This window comes from Phyllostomus hastatus, unplaced genomic scaffold (genome assembly GCF_019186645.2).
Source record: "Phyllostomus hastatus isolate PE091 unplaced genomic scaffold, TTU_PhHast_1.1 phas_scaffold_78, whole genome shotgun sequence".
NCBI lineage: Eukaryota > Metazoa > Chordata > Mammalia > Chiroptera > Phyllostomidae > Phyllostomus > Phyllostomus hastatus.
The window spans coordinates 45,306,154-45,322,781 of NW_025334041.1; the positions used below are offsets into that span (position 1 = coordinate 45,306,154).

Genomic DNA, 16,628 nt, shown 5'->3' on the forward strand with positions numbered 1-16,628 from the left:
AAAATGTACAGGGAACCAGCAGTGAAGGGAAGGAAACTGGGAATCAAACCAATGATTTGGAGTAGAAGGAAGAAGTAAACATCAACCAGAATGGAAGAAACAAGAGTTCAAAAAAATGAGGAGAGGCTTAGGAACCTTCAGGACAACTTTAAATGTTCTAACATCCAAATCATAGGGGTGCCAGAAGGAAAAGAGGAAGAGCAAGAAACAGAAAAGTTATTTGAAAAAATAATGGAGGACTTCCCCAATCTGGCAAAAGAAATAGACTTCCAGGAAGCCCAGGAAGCTCAGAGAGTCCCAGAGAGGCTGGACCCAAGGAAGCACACATCAAGGCACATCATAATCATGTTACCCAAGGGTAAAGATAAGGAGAGAATCTTAAAAGTACCAAGAGAAAGGGAGATAGTTATCTACAAATGAGACTATCAGCTGACTTCTCAAAAGAAACCTTATAGGCAACAAGGGCCTGGAAGGAAGTATTCAGTCATGAAAGTCAAGGACCTACATTCAAGATTACTCTATCCAGCAAAGCTATCATCTAGGATGGAAAGGCAGATAAAGTGCTTCCCAGATAAGATAAAGCTAAATGAGTATAACATCACTAAGTCCTTATTATATGAAATATCAAAGGGACTTATCTAAGGTGGAAAAGAAGAGGATCAAAAATATGAACAGTAAAATGACAACAAACTCACAGCTATTAACAACTGAACCTAAAAAAACAAAAACAAAAACAAAAACAAAAACAAACTAAACAAACAACTGGAACAGGAACAGAATCACAGAAATGGAGATCACATGGAGGGTTATTGATGGGAAGGGGGAGGGAGGAGAATGGGGGAAAAGGTACAGGGAATAAGAAGCATACATGGTAGGTACAAAATAGACAGGGGGAGGTTAAGGATAGCATAAGAAATGGAGAAGCCAAAGAACCTAGATGTATGACCCATGGACATGACCTAAGGGGCAGGGAGAGTCAGTGGGTGGGCAGTTGCAGGGTGGAGGGGAATAAAGGGGAGAAAAAAATGGGACAACTATAATAGCATAATCAATAAAATATACTTAAAAATAAAAAATAAACTTATAGACGTCAATATTAAGACTAAACTGCAGAATAACCATCATTTGGAACCACTTGAAAGCTAGCTGAATGGAAATCTTACAACTACAGAATTAAAGAAGCCACATTGAGACCAGTAGGAGAAAGCAGAGATGCAAAACAGGCTGGTCCCAAACCCACGTTAGATATCATGGTAGATAAAAATTGGAAGAGATATCTAAGCAACAGAGGTACTCTGTGAGGAACAAGGGGTCCCAGCCCCACACCAGTTCCTATAGTCCAGGGTTCCAGGGCTAGGAAAAGTCCTTGTAATTTCTGGCTGTGAAACTGGGGGGATTGTGGCTGAGTGAGACTGAGGGCTTCTGGAGTTCCAAGCAGTTCCTCTTGAAAGGCCTAGGCATGAACTTACTCAGTCTGAGCTCCAACACTGGGGCAGCAGCTTAATGGAATCAGATACATACAGGGAGGAAGTGAATTGACTGGCATCATGGGGGGAACTAGGGGCACACCTTTCTACCAGACAAAAGTGCTAGCATAAGCCATCATTCCTTTGCCCTTTCCCCACAGAGCCAGCAGGTGGGTGCCATGTCTGAGACTCCATCAACCTGGCTCACACCATTTGTCCCACCCTAGTGATTCCCTGAGACCTTGCTCCACCCAACTTGTGGGCCTATCCAAGCTGTTTCGAGTGGCTTATCCAGGCAGAAGGCCTATCTTGGCTCATGCTTCAGGTTTTCCTAAAAATCCCTCAAACAAGCAGGATCTGGCTTCGGCATGCCTCATACCTCTTCCTAAGTGGCACCAGGCCTGGCCTCTTGCGGCAGTCAGCCTCGGTTCAAAGCTTGGCCTCACCTGGGCACCTCCAAGCCTGGAACAACTAGCAGCCATCTGCAGATCACTTTGTAGCCCATGCCAGTAGCCCTAGGCAGAACACAGGCAAGGCTGACCTTGGCTGGTACCTCCCAGGAGGCTCCAGAGACAGCACATGTAGTGAACAGCTTCAGACTACAACCAAGTACAACCTCCAAAAGTGACACACTCAAGAGTGGACTCAGTGGCCACCAGAGCCTGACCAAAGTAAGTTCTTCTCTGTGGAGTGGGACCCTGCAAAGGAGATCCTCCACAGTGGTTGGAGGTTGTGTTCAGTGGTTGCAGCCAGTACTTGTAGCTGATCCACCTGGGGGTAAATCCTTCCCATTGATGTGCCAACAGTAATCAAGGGTCAACTACAACAGGAGGGTATATACAGCCCACATGGGGGTTGAGGGGTTGGGGTACACCTGGAGTTCTCAGCTTAGGTGATTGAGGAGGCTGTGCCCTGCAGTATACCTACTACATTAGGCCACTCTACCAACCCCAGAAGACATAGTAGCTCTACCTAATACACAGAAACAAACACAAGGAGGCTGCCAAAATGAGGAGACAAAGAAATACGACAGAAATGAAAGAACAGATCAAACTCCAGGAAAAGAACTGAACAAAATGGAGACAAGCAATCTACTAGATGCAGAATTCAAAATACTGGTTATAAGGATGCTCAATGAACTTAGTGAGAACTTCAGTAAAGAAATAGTAAGCATAAAAAATGTGTGCAAACCAAAAAAGAACCAGTCAGAAATAAAGACTACACTAACTGAAATAAAGAATAATTTACAGGGAATCAACAGTCAAGTAGATGAAGCTGAGAATCAAATCAATGATTTGGGATATAAAGAAGCAAAAAACAGTGAATGAGAACAGGAAAAAGAAAAAAGAATCCTAAAAAATGGAGATAATGCAAGAAGCCTCTGGGACAACTTCAAGTGTATCAATATTTGTATCATGGTGGTGCTGGAAGGAGAAGAGAAAGGAAGAAATTTACCTACTTGAAAAAATATTGACAGAAAACTTCCCTAATCTGCTGAAGGAGATAGACATAAAAGTCCAGGAAGCACAGAGAGTCCCAAAGAAGATGAACCCAAAAATACCCCCCACCAAGGCACATGATAATAAAAATGCCAAAGGTTAAAGACAAAAATACAATCTTAAAAGCAGCAAGAGAAAAGCAGTTAGTAACTACAAGGGAGCTCCCGTAAGACTTCTAGCTGATTTCTCAACATGAATGAAAAAGGTGAAGTTATTAAGAAGTATAAATTGGTTGTTTCAGAACAGTCATGGGGATATAAAGTACAGCATAGGGAATATAGATAATAATATTCTAATAATTTTGTATGTTTTCTGATGGGTGCAAGATTTATCGAGATGATCACATAGTAAGTTACATAATGTCTAATCACTAGTGTATACACCTGAAAGTAATATAATATTGTATGTCAACCATAACTGAAAAAAAAGATTAAAAAGTAAACTTCTAAAACTCAATTTACATACATTTTTCAAGGCTGCAGTTATGGTTTGGTTTAGAGGGCACCTGGGTGTTTTTACAGACTTGTCAGAGACTTCCATTTACATACCTCTGTCCCTACCCGGATACGGGATACTTACCATAACAAGAGTCTGTGACTGAGCAGGAGGCAGCAAAATCTATCTGCAGAAATGAATCCTCATTCACAGCAATGTCTGTGGTGACTACATAACGGGTGCTGGCCTTTTCGATGAAGACCAGGGCATCTCCGGTAGAACCACACACAGGCATCTTGGTGCCTCCGGGGTGAAGTAGCCATTTCCTACTCTCCAAAGTTGTAAAATCATCCTCCAAGACTGTATTACCAGAAATATTTCCTCCAATAAGAATCTGGAATGTATTTTTAAAAACCCACAAATTTTTAATTTGGTTTTAGGATATAAGAAAGTATAGTCTTTTTTGTTTGTTTTCAGTTGTTGGAACAGAACTGGCATTATACAGCAAACACAACATTAGCAGCCCTTTCAGAATGCTCTTGTTTATGTGGTCTGCTTGTCCATCTGGCAAGAAGCTACAGAAAACAAATCGAAGGATTGACAAAACCATTCACAGCCTTCATGGGCCAAATTGTGCCTTTGGAAACGACATGTGCCCAAACTGGCACAGCAAAATTTGGCTAACGTGATTATTTTTCATGTAAAATTTCTATTTAAGGACAGTTGTATCCTGAGGCATTTCATTTAAATTCTTTGTATGGATTCTACAGTTTGTTAACAGGTTCTATTTGATATGCATTTTATTATGTATGAAGATCCTTTAGAGTTGTCCATAGGATATTAGGAAGATTTATTTATTTTTTTTCTTCAAAGGCTAGGAAAGAGGATTTGGGAGTTATTGCATGTGGCACTGATGCTAATTTGCACATTTTCCTTTTCAGAGAATTATAACCTTGTCTCATGCTTGATAAAGTACTTCTATCCATATGGCAGAATCCTCTCTAAGCAGGAACTGGGGCCTCTTTTGTGTCCTTTATTTTTTATAGGCTCAGACAATTGAAGGAAAAGAGAGTGAAAGGAAGTTAAACGCCATATCTAATTTAGCTGTGTGCCATGGGGCTAGTCACTTGACTGTTTGTTGTGGGCTTCCTCCACTGAACTAAGGGGTTGGACTAAATGCTATCTAAGGCCATATTCAGGTTCAGTGACAAAATTATAGCAGTTACCCTAAAGGGACTGACCTGGTCAATAACCCAGGGGCTGTAGAAGTGCCCATTTTCAGATGGTTGCCACCAGCGAAGGCGAGTGGAAGCAGAACGGGCTTTCATGGGTATCTCCAGAGCGATGTACCTGCCCACATTGCTGGAGTTGCTGAAAAGGAACTCTTGAAGGAGACTCCATGAGAGGCCGCCATTGAGAGAGTATTGCAGAAGCACAGGTTGGCTCCTGGGATCTGGAACACCTTTACCACATCCCAGTCTCATGAAGAACTGCACAAATCTGACATGAGTAAATTTACTGTAGATATCTACTTTAGTGAGAAATTCACACAGTTAGCAAAAGACAAGCACACAGGGTAATCAGGGAATGCATGGTTTATTGAATATAATGAATTAATGAATGTCCAAGGAAATAATTTCAAAGCCCAATTTTCCTTTTTAACATGAAAGGGAGTTAATAAAATGTGAAGTCTGAAAAAAGGCAATTCTTCACCCATATTTACATTTTGTGCCCCTCCACAGAGGTGAGTCTGAGGAAAGGAGCATTCACTGTACCCTTTGGCTATTCTATAAGTAGATGGGAGGGGTTTACCAAGTTTGGGAATATGTATTGTTAGCTACTTAAGATAAATTTGGATCCTTGTCCTTAGTATCTGAAACTGGGAGAATATAATCAATGCAGTTTATGTATTTTATTGGCAAAATTGTCCATTTTCAGGTTATACCAGTAGTTTTTTAGATTGCATATTATTGGTTTTGGGAGACACATTTAAATTCACCAGTTGTTAAGGGCTCTTTATAAAAGGTCAGGCATCTTTTGTAAGAGGTGTGTGAAGCCTGGGCCTCTTTCCTGCCTTTTTGCCAGCGGCAGGAAAGCATGAGTGTGGAGTGGTGGTGACAGTGGGCTGTGCCAACTTCTGACTACTGCTGGGTGTGCGATACATGGTACTGGCGATCAAGAACTGTGGCAGCTAGCCAGTGAAGCCTGTCCAGCTGGCAGGGAGGTAGACAGAGTGGCAGCAAGCAGCTGGGGTGCCAATGAAAACTAGCTCACATGTTATCACTGGCAGGCAAGCGGCTGGTGCCTGGTCTGGTTGCTGTGCTACCTGGTAATGCAGAATAAATTTCATGTGTAACCCAACACACACACCAATTAGGTATGCAGATCACACATATGAAATACATTGGAGCTTATGACAAAGGTTATAGTTCCATATATAAAGCCATGCATTCTTCATGGGTTCCTCCTCTCCCCCATCTCCATTTACTGGGTATTCATTTATCTCATAACCTGAGAAAATTGGGATTTTACATGGAGCATTTTGAGGTTAATATATGCAAATCCTACACAGCATGCTACAGAGATGAGATAAATAATGGAGCTTTTAACATTGGATTAATAAAAAAAAACATGGTTAGTGCCTAGTGACATTTATATCTATAAAAATAATAATCATTCACAAAGAAAAACTTTTAGCCAATTCTCTACTTGTATTGGGAAAATGTTTATAATAATTTAGTCATAGATAAACCATGTAAGATTATTTAGAAAAACCTAATAATTTTTAAATTAGACGACTCAGCTGCCAAAGATAAATCTGAAATAAAGAGCATCAAATTAAATCATATGCACTAAAATAGGATGGTGATAAATAAAATCTTGCTGCTTCTAACTGTAAAATTATTATCCCACAGATAGAATTGTATTTTCTATTGAAGCATAATCAAATTTATAAATTCAATAAATAAAGATTTAGGAGGAAGAGAAGGATAATATGTTATATTTTCATTTACTCTTAAATGTTTCAAAAAACAAAAACATCAGTTTTTTGTTCACTTGTAAAAATAGGTCAGGGTTCCATTTTACACATGTAAATTCTCTTTTTTATTTTCCTGGCTAAGTGTTTGGCACATCAAATGGTCAAAGGGTATACGTTTTGACAGGACATAATCCTCTGAGTGAGTTTAAAATGTTACTGAGTGACCGTGCTCAACTTAGAAAATGAGTGCTTAGTATGTATGAATGAACCATTGGAAAGAAATGTTTATAAAAAGTAAGGCCATACTTCAAATGTTCTTAAGTTGCTAATGGATATAAAATTAATTGTGAGTAATTTGAGAATGTATTATATTTCAATTAGGCTTTCTACTAAGCATGGCATAAATAATTTCTACACAGTCCAAGTGCTAATGAGAAATATTCTATCGAAGATGTAACATTATTTTCCTGAAGCTAAAGTTAAATATTGTCATTTCCTAGTGACCATCTTGAAAAACACCAGATATTAACTTTGTCTATCTGTGTTTCGTTTCTGACCTAGTTATTGCACAAAGCTCTCCCAGTTTTATAATGAAAATTATGTAAATTGTGTCCTAATGGAGTTTTTGATAAGAGAGAAACAGCATTTCCAATGGAAGACCTTGTCTTTGAGATCTCTGCTTCTTTCTGATTCAATTATTTTCTGCCACTGTACATTATATGTAATTTCCCAACAGCATTCAAAAGTGATTACCTAGCATGTGATAAATCCAGATCTCGTGTCATCAACATGCGCAAGCCCTCTTCATTGAAAAAGAGGTTGTTTCCACTGGAAAGGATTCCACACTTCCGAGATGGCTTTCCACCACTCATTAATAAGAATCTATCAGATTCTAGCTGACCTGAAAAAGGTGAAATATGTGGTTTACCTATGACTCCAGTTACAGTCATATTATTTTTTAAGTATTATAAGTGCTTTGTGTAGTTTTAAAATAGGAAGTCATAAATATCAAAGTCACAGAGTTTGGGATAAGAGGTCTCTTCAACATTTTAGCATATTTGAACTGTTTAACCTTGGCTATATAATTTAAGGATTTGCATGACAAAAGGAGGGGGCCCTTTCCTGAGTATATATGGTCCAGCCAGATGGGCCCCTCCTTTCTGCATCTCTATACTTCAAAAAAAAAGACACTGGCTCATCAGTGAATGAGGGAGTGTAATGTGGCCTTTCCACAGGCTTCACTGTGTCCTTGCTACTGTGAAGGCAGACAAGTGTTACATAAAATAAAGAACAAACTGACAGTGACCAGAGAGGAAGGGGAGGGGGGATAACAGGGGAAAGAAGAGGAAGGGTCAAGTCAAGGAACATGTGTATGAAGGACCCATGGACAAGGAGAATAGGGTGAGGAGGATTGAATGTGGGAGAGCAGGGTTGGACAGGGCGGGCGAGAACAGTGGGGTAAAAATGGGGATGATTGTAATTGAACAACAATAAAAAAATTAAAAAACCCCCCACAGTTTTAATGGGAGAAATTTCAGTATAATTTAATATTTTCTATTAAACAATAGCTTTCAAAACTAGCTCTCAGATCTCCTCAGATATTCATCTTAAATCTACTTCAGTTTTTTGATTATGGTAAAATTCACATAACATAGAATTTACCATTTTCATCATTTTAAAATGAACAATGAAGTGGCATTTGCCACATTCCCAATGTTGTGTAACCTAGTTCCAGAAATTTATCATCTGTAAATAAAGCCTTGTCCCCATTAGGCAGTTACTCCTCATTTCCCTCTCACCCAGTCCCTGGTAAACACTAATCTGCTTTCTGTATCTATAGATTTGTCTATTTTCAATGATTCATATAAATGGAATCATATGATATATGGCCTTTTGTATGTTACTTCTTCATCTGCATGATGTGCATAAGATTCATCCACATGATAGTAAGTACCAGCATTTCATTCCTTTTTATGGTTAAATAAATAATGTATTGATATACCTAAATATAATGTTAGAATGTACCTTAAAGCCATAAATAATTTTAACAAATATAACTTGGGAAAAAGAAAAAATCTTTAATACTACTATCTTAGCATAGATAGTTATAACATTTGTTTAAGACTTTCTTTTATGAGGATACTTTCCCATAGTTTTATCCAACTATGGATATGCATAGAGTGCATACCCAAAGAACATATAATTGAGAATAATTTCAATTATTACATCACACACATTTTTTTCATGTTTTAGCCTTATCTTCACATATAATGATATTAGATTCTAGGTATAACTGAGATACAGAAAGTGATAAGAGGCTAATTAATGGGTTCATGATAAAGTAATGAAAGGAATTTATATTCTGGAAACTTGTTCCCTCTACCCAAGAAGATTAGCCCTCCATAGAAATTTTATAAAATTACCAGTAATGAGAAATTACATGTGAAAGACAGTGATGAAAATAACCTTAGTTTTTCTCAATTATGTTTTTGTTCACTCTCAATGGCCATTGTTTCAACAATGGAACCCTATAAATTCAGAACTAAATGAAGACTTGGGTGGTTTCAATTGTAGTGATAAATGATGAAATATTAGAGTAGAACTTAATGATTACTTTTATATTAAACTTGTGTTTAATATGTAAATTCCTTCACAAAGCTACATATAATTTATAAGAAAAGATAACCTTCAAAATCATCCTTGAGAAAATCAGGATTTTTGGTGCTTATTTTACAGGTTGGACCTGAGTAGCCAGGATCACAAATGCACTTGGTTCCATTGATACAACTCCCATGTCCATTACACATCTCTTCACACTGGGGACCAATGTAGACATTATCAATGGCCCATGTCACTGGCTGAGAGCCAGCAGGGTAAAATCCTTGGTACCACCTGAAACGCACAGATCTGGAAAAGAGGTACAAGTCTTTCAAAATCTAATCAACAGATCAACATACCTTCAAAGTAAGCACATCTGATCAGTGAGCAATGAGCAGTTAGTACCACTGTACCACAGTCAGAAAGAGAAAACATAATTCAACATGTCAGGGATGCTAACTCCATTCCTCAGTGGGATTTTGCCAATAAGGTTCTTGCTTCCAGTAAGCTCTTCCCAATTCTATCTCTATGTCCAAATTCCAACTTTTTCAATATTGACTTTCTGGGTGAAGCTTTCTACATCCTACTATCTATACTCTGTATAACTAATCTTTTATTTTAATTGAGGTAAAATTCACATAACACAAAGTAACCATTAACTATTTAAAGTATATAATTTGGAGGCATTTAGCAGATACAGAGTGCTGACCAACCATCACCTCTACAGAGTCCTAAGACATTTTCATCACCTTAAAAGGAAACCCTGTGTGCATTAAGCAGCCCCCCTACTCCCTGCCTCTGGCAACCACTAATCTACTCTCTGTCTCTATGGATTTACTTATTCTGGGTATGAACTCATACAGTATGTGACCTTTAGTATATGGCTTTGTTCATTTAGCAAGTTTTCAAGGTTCATTGATGTTGTACCAAATATCAGAATTTCACTCCCCTTCTTTTGACTGAATAATATTCCATTGTGTAAGTATACTGTTGGGAAATGTCCTGCCTGGTTTCAGAAGCTGTAACTCCCCATGACTAAAGGACCTTAGGAACATAAGCCACTAAGGGGGCAAAGCTTATCTTCCTGGCAGGGGCACTGCCTCTGCCCCCTTTTACTTCATTCTGCTTGGCCCCAGATGGATGACTGATTAGCCAATGATGGGTAAGATTCCTCAAGGGAGGGATGATCTAAGACAGGCATGGTCATGAAGGGGCCCTCAGGGAAGGACTTGGGGGGCTATAGAAAAAGGGGGTGATGGACCCTCACCCCTTGGCTTTGACATAGTCTGAGTCCTCATTCTGTCTACAAGAAGTTTCCTAATCTCTTGGCTGCCTTACTTCCCCTGCCTGATTTAAGCCTGAAAAAATGCTGGAGGGTGGTGTAGCCCTAGCAGGAACAGGTGGTTCCCCATGGCAATCAGGCCTAAGAAAGAATGCATAAAATCCTGTGAAACTTGCTTTGCTAAGAATGTCCTCAATTTTCTGATAAGGGTCCAAGCATAAAATGAGTTTGTTTTCCAAAGTTTTGTGGCCCTTTAGCTAACTGACCCTGACTCAGAATAAGCCCTCAGAGTTCTTTGAATGTTATCTATTGTTTGATCATTACTACCTGACAATGATGAATGAGGACCTTCCTTGATATAATGCTCCCAGAAAGCAATAAAAGCCTGTCCAGGCAAGGGTTGGGGTACTCTCTCACCCAGAGATTAGCCATGCTGTCCCTTTTCTACACAGGACTTCTGCAGCCTGTGTGAGTTTGTTTATTGCATCCACACCACCGCAGACACCGCTGGCCAGAGTCTGCATCAGTATGCCAACTTTATTTATCCATTCACCAGCTGATGGACATTTGTTTCTACCTTGTGGCTATTGTGAATAGTGCTTCTGGGAAGATTCATGAGTGAGTATTTGCTTAAATACCTGTTTTCAATTCTTTTGGGTAAAGTAGTGAGATTACTGGGTCATGTAGCAAATAACTAATCATTTAATTAGTCTCTCTTGTTCTCTCTCTTCCATAATTTTGATGAAATTTCCATTATTATAGTTACCACAGGTGCATGTATTTAAAAGCATACCTATTTTCCTTATTGGCTGTGAACTCCTAGGGGCCAATCTCCATGCCTTTTTCTTCTTTGCACCTTCCATGGTGCCCCATACAGTGTGTAGATACACTGGGTGCTCAATAAATCTTTGTTGTGTGTTTTGTTATGAAAAGCCTTAATAGCCAAACTAAGGTGTTTTGGATTTTATTCTACTGGCAAGAGAGAACCCCAAAAGATTATTTTAAAGAGAGGAGTGATAAAATCAGATTTATTTTAGACAGATGTCTCTTATTTCTTAATTTCTTATTGTATCAAAGGTAATTTTTCTTTTTATTTAAAAGTGAATTGTCTTATATTACAAAATTCAGTTCAGAGAAGGATTTATTTTAGAGGGGACAGATATAGAGATGGCATGTATATTCATCTTGGTATCTTGTGAATCTGTCCAATTTTCAATTATCATAGAAACCAAATCCACAATAATTTTTTAAACAGAAATTAGAAGTCAATATTAGAAGACTTTATTAGATTTCTAAAGTTTGGTAGAGAGTAAAACAGAAGGAGTCAAGTTCCCCCATATAATTTTAACCCTCATTTCACTGTTTATAGCAAGACTCTAACTGCATTAAGCTGCCCCAAAAATGCCAGTTCATAATTAAATTTTACTTTCAAATACTTAGCAGAGTTTAGTCTTGGCAAGAAGCTCTTCCTATCTTGTGAACTTTCAGACTGCTGAGTTGAGGGAAATGGCTGGAGTTTTCCTTTGAACAAAAGCCTGCATGGTCTTTTAACTTCTTATTTATTCAAATGTTCTGAATACAAATGAACCACCTTGGTTGGATATTTATTATTGTTCACCTGCCTTGACACAAAAACTGCAAGTGCTATGATAAATGGTCTGAAAGATTTGGTCTCACTGTGGTTGCCTTCTGCTGAAATCTTATCTTGAAAATTTCTCACTGCCACCCTCCCTGGCGAATGTCAGCATCTGTTCTCCTAAGCCAGTGATATTCAAAAGGACCTGTTCTCTAAATGTAAACTTAAAGTTTCAAGCACACAAAAGTGCTTTCACTAAATAGGGATTTTGGTTGACTCATTATGAGCCATATAAAGCAAAAGCAATTAGGAGTTTCAAAGAAAAAAGACTTTAGACAAAAAGAACACAAAGGTGATGTGAATAAAATTCAATGGAAGCTCAGTACTTACACTTCAAATATATGGAGCCAAAAATGGCCATTTCTGCAGCTGATAACATTTAAAATACTTTTTATGGTGCTCATTGTCCAGTAAGTACACAGAAAGGGGTACTCTAAACATGGGTTATACATTTTTTTTTAGGATCTAGCACTTGTGCCATTATTATGTACAATGCTGAATACAAACCAAGGGATGCTTCATTGAGTTGGAGAAAATTTAACTTTTGCCTTCCAGCAATTCATGGCTGTGTGGGTTTTAAGAAGACTTTTAATTCTTTTCCTGAAACAAGGGCTAGACAACATTATGGAGGCAAATTCTTTTTTGCAGAAATGGTTGAAGGCAGTTTGAAAGATAGCTTTATACCATCATGAGAGTGGGCATGCCTCCTTAACAGATTTACTTTCTTGTCATAGAAATAAAAATGACATGGGGACGGGAAGATGGCGGCTTTACTCTAGGCAGCATTTTTCTTGGCTTCTGTGAAGAGGAGAGAAACTCTCAGATCGGTGGAGAAACAGAGCAAGTGGACTAGGTTACCGAATCACTTTTGAAAGCAGGACATCAAAAATTATTGTGATCATGGAAAAACCAGACGATCACAAAAAAGAGTAGGGGGAAGCTGTGAACACCAGGATATAGGAAGGAAGGAGATTGCACCACTGAATCTCACAAATATTCTACCACAGAAGTTCACACCATAATTACAGGGAATCAGGACAGATCAAATTAACAAACAAGAAGAAAAAAGAAGAAACACACGAACAATGAGAAAACAAAGAAACAACCCCCAACTGAAGGGAAACGAGGAAGACTCAGGAAAAATGCTAAATGAAATAGAGGCAACTCAACTATCAGATAGTGAGTTCAAAACAATGATTATCAGGAAGTTCAATGAACTCACATTGAGTTTTCAGAAATTAGAGGGAAACTACATCAATCTCACTGCAAACTATATAAACATGAAAAAGGAAATAGAAACTCTCAACAAAGGTCAAGAGGAAATGAAGAATACAATTTCTGAACTGAAGAACACAGTAGAAGGAATGAAAAGCAGGATCGATGAAGCAGAAGATCGGATTAGCGAGCTGGAGGACAAAGTAGAAAACAACATCCAGAAAGAGCAAGAAAAGGAAAAGAGGCACAGAAAGAATGAAGAGGGATTAAGAGAAATGCAAGACAATATGAAACGTGATAATATCCGTATAATAGGGATACCAGAAGGAGAAGAAGAAGAGCAAGGGATTGAAAACCTAGTTGAGCAAGTAATGAAGGAGAACTTCCCTAATTTGATGAGAGAAAAAGTCACACAAATCCAGGAAACACAGAGAGTCCCAATCAAGAGGAACCCAAAGAGGCCCACCTCAAGACACATCATAATTAAAATGGCAAAATTTCAAGACAAAGAAAGAACCTTAAAGGCAGCAAGGGAGAAACAGGAAGTAACATACAAGGGAGCCCCAATAAGGCTAACAGCTGACTTCTCAATGGAAACACTTCAAGCCAGAAGAGAATGGCAAGAAATACTCCAGGTAATGAGAACCAGAGGTCTGCAATGAAGGCTGCTATATCCAGCAAGGCTCTCGATCAAGATAGAAGGCCAAATAAGAAGCTTCCCAGACAAAAGAAGTCTAAAAGAATATGCCTCGACCAAACGAGCTCTGCAAGAGATCCTAAAGGGACTGCTTTAAGGAAGTGAAGGAAAAGAGAGAGAGAGAGAGAGAGAGGAACGCACGTACATAAAAGACAATGAATAAGTACCTATCAATAATAACCTTAAACGTAAATGGATTAAATGCTCCAATCAAAAGACACAGAATAGCTGAATGGATAAGAAAAAATGACCCACATATCTGCTGTCTACAAGAGACCCACCTCAGGATAAAAGACCTACACAGGCTGAATGTGAAGGGCTGGAAACAAATCTTCCAAGCAAATGGATAGGAAAAAAAAGCCGGGGTAGCAATACTCATATCAGACAAAATAGACTTCCAAAAAAGGTCCATAAAGAGAGACCCAGAAGGTCACTTCATAATACTCAAGGGAAGAATCCATCAAGAAGACATAAATATTGTAAATATATATGCACCCAACATAGGAGCACTGAAATCCATAAAGAAAAGCTTAGAGGACTTCAAGAAAGATATGGACAGCAACACAATTATAGTGGGAGATTTTAACACCCCACTATCAAAAATGGACAGATCTTCCAAACAAAATATCAACAAAGATATTGTGGCATTGAACAATACCCTTGAGGAAATGGACTTTACTGATATATACCGAGCCCTCCATCCAAAAGAAGCTAAATATGCATTCTTTTCAAATGTACACGGAACATTTTCAAAGATAGACCACATGACAGGACACAAAACAAGCCTCAACAATTTCAAGAAAATTGAAATCATACCAACCATTTTTCTCAGACCACAAGGGACTGAAGCTAGAAACCAACCCTAAGGAAAAAAACCAAAAACACTCAAAATCATGGAGATTAAATAGCATGCTATTAAACAATGAATGGGTCAAGGATGATATTAGGGAAGAAATGAAAAGGTTTCTGGAAACAAATGAAAACGAACTCACAACAACCCCAAACTTATGGGACACAGCCAAGGCAGTCCTGAGAGGGAAGTTCATAGCGATACAGGCCCACCTAAAAAGGTTAGAAACATTCCCAATAAACAACCTAACCCTACGTCTACAGGAACTCGAGGAACAACAACAAAGGCAGCCCAGAGCAAGCAGAAGGAAGGAAATAACCAAGATCAGAGCAGAATTAAATGACATAGAGACTAAAAGCACAATTCTAAGAATCAATGAATCCAAGAGCTGGTTCTTTGAAAAGATAAAGAAAATCGGCAAGCCCTTAAGCAGATCATGAAGAAAAAAAGAGAGAAGACCCAAATAAACACAATCAGAAATGAAAGAGGAGAGATTACAACAGATACCACAGAAATACAAAGGATTGTAAGAAATTACTACAAAGAACTGTATGCCAAGAAATTTGAAAACCTAGATGAAATGGACAACTTTCTAGAAAAATATAATCTTCCAAAACTCAATGAAAAAGAAGCAGAGAGCCTGAACAGACCAATAACAACAAAAGAAATTGAAGCAGTAATCAAAAAACTCCCAACACTCAAAAGCCCTGGACCAGATGGTTTCACAGGAGAATTCTACAAAGCATTTAAGGAAGAGCTAACCCCTATCCTTCACAGACTATTCCAAAAAATCAAAAAAGATGGGAGTCTCCCAAACTCTTTTTATGAGGCCACCATCATCCTAATTCCAAAACCAGATAAAGACACAACAAAGAAAGAAAACTTCAGGCCAATATCACTGATGAACATTGATGCTAAAATCCTCAACAAAATACTGGCAAACCGCATCCAACAATACATTAAAAAGATCATACACCATGACCAAGTGGGATTCATTCCAGGGATGCAAGGATGGTTCAATATTCGCAAGTCAGTAAATGTAATACATCACATAAACAAAAGCAAAGACAAAAACCACATGATTCTATCAATTGATGCAGAAAAAGCATTTGATAAGGTACAGCACCCATTCATGATAAAAACACTCGGCAAAGTGGGAATAGGGGGAACATTCCTCGACATAATAAAGGCCATATATGAGAGGCCTACAGCCAGCATCATACTCAATGGGCAAAAATTAAAATCTTTTCCACTAAGATCAGGAACAAGGCAAGGCTGTCCACTTTCACCACTTCTGTTCAATATAATACTGGAAGTTTTAGCCACAGCAATCAGACAAGAAAAAGAAATAAAAGGCATTCAAATCAGAAAGGAGGAAACAAAACTGTCACTGTTTGCAGATGACATGATAGTATACATAGAAAATCCTATAGACTCTACCAAAAAACTGCTTGACCTAATAAATGAATTTGGCAAAACAGTGGGATACAAAGTCAATATCCAGAAATCAAAGGCATTTCTGTACACCAACAATGAAACAGCAGAAGCAGAAATCAAGGAAAAAATCCCATTTGAAATAGCAAAAAAGAAAAAATAAAATATCTAGGAATAAACCTAACCAAAGAGGTAAAAGACCTGTATTCAGAAAACTATATAACACTCAGGAAAGAAATCAAAGGAAGACACAAACAAATGGAAACATATACCGTGTTCATGGATTGGAAGAATTAATATCATCAAAATGTCCATACTACCCGAAGCAATTTACACATTCAATGCAATTCCTATTAAAGTACCAATGGCATATTCCACAGACAGAGAACAAACACCTGAAAAATTTATATGGAATTATAAACGACCCTGAATAGCTGCTGCAATTTTGAGAAAGAAGAGTAAAGTAGGAGGGATCACAATACCCGACCCTAAACTATACTACAAGGCCACTGTAATCAAAACAGCCTGGTACTGGC

At 38.3% G+C, this 16,628-nt stretch overlaps 1 protein-coding gene across 2 annotated transcripts in view; it reads right to left on the minus strand.

The window, feature by feature from the left end:
* The window catches only part of RELN (reelin), a 561,035-nt gene that overhangs the window by 66,477 nt on the left and 477,930 nt on the right, over positions 1–16,628 (minus strand). For both annotated transcript variants that reach the window (XM_045827532.1, XM_045827531.1), the window contains exons 42-45: positions 9,067–9,287; positions 7,134–7,281; positions 4,642–4,900; positions 3,545–3,794 (exon numbers count right to left, since the gene is read on the minus strand). In XM_045827532.1, the coding sequence (XP_045683488.1) occupies positions 3,545–3,794; positions 4,642–4,900; positions 7,134–7,281; positions 9,067–9,287 (878 nt within the window). The remainder of the gene's footprint in view (positions 1–3,544; positions 3,795–4,641; positions 4,901–7,133; positions 7,282–9,066; positions 9,288–16,628) is intronic.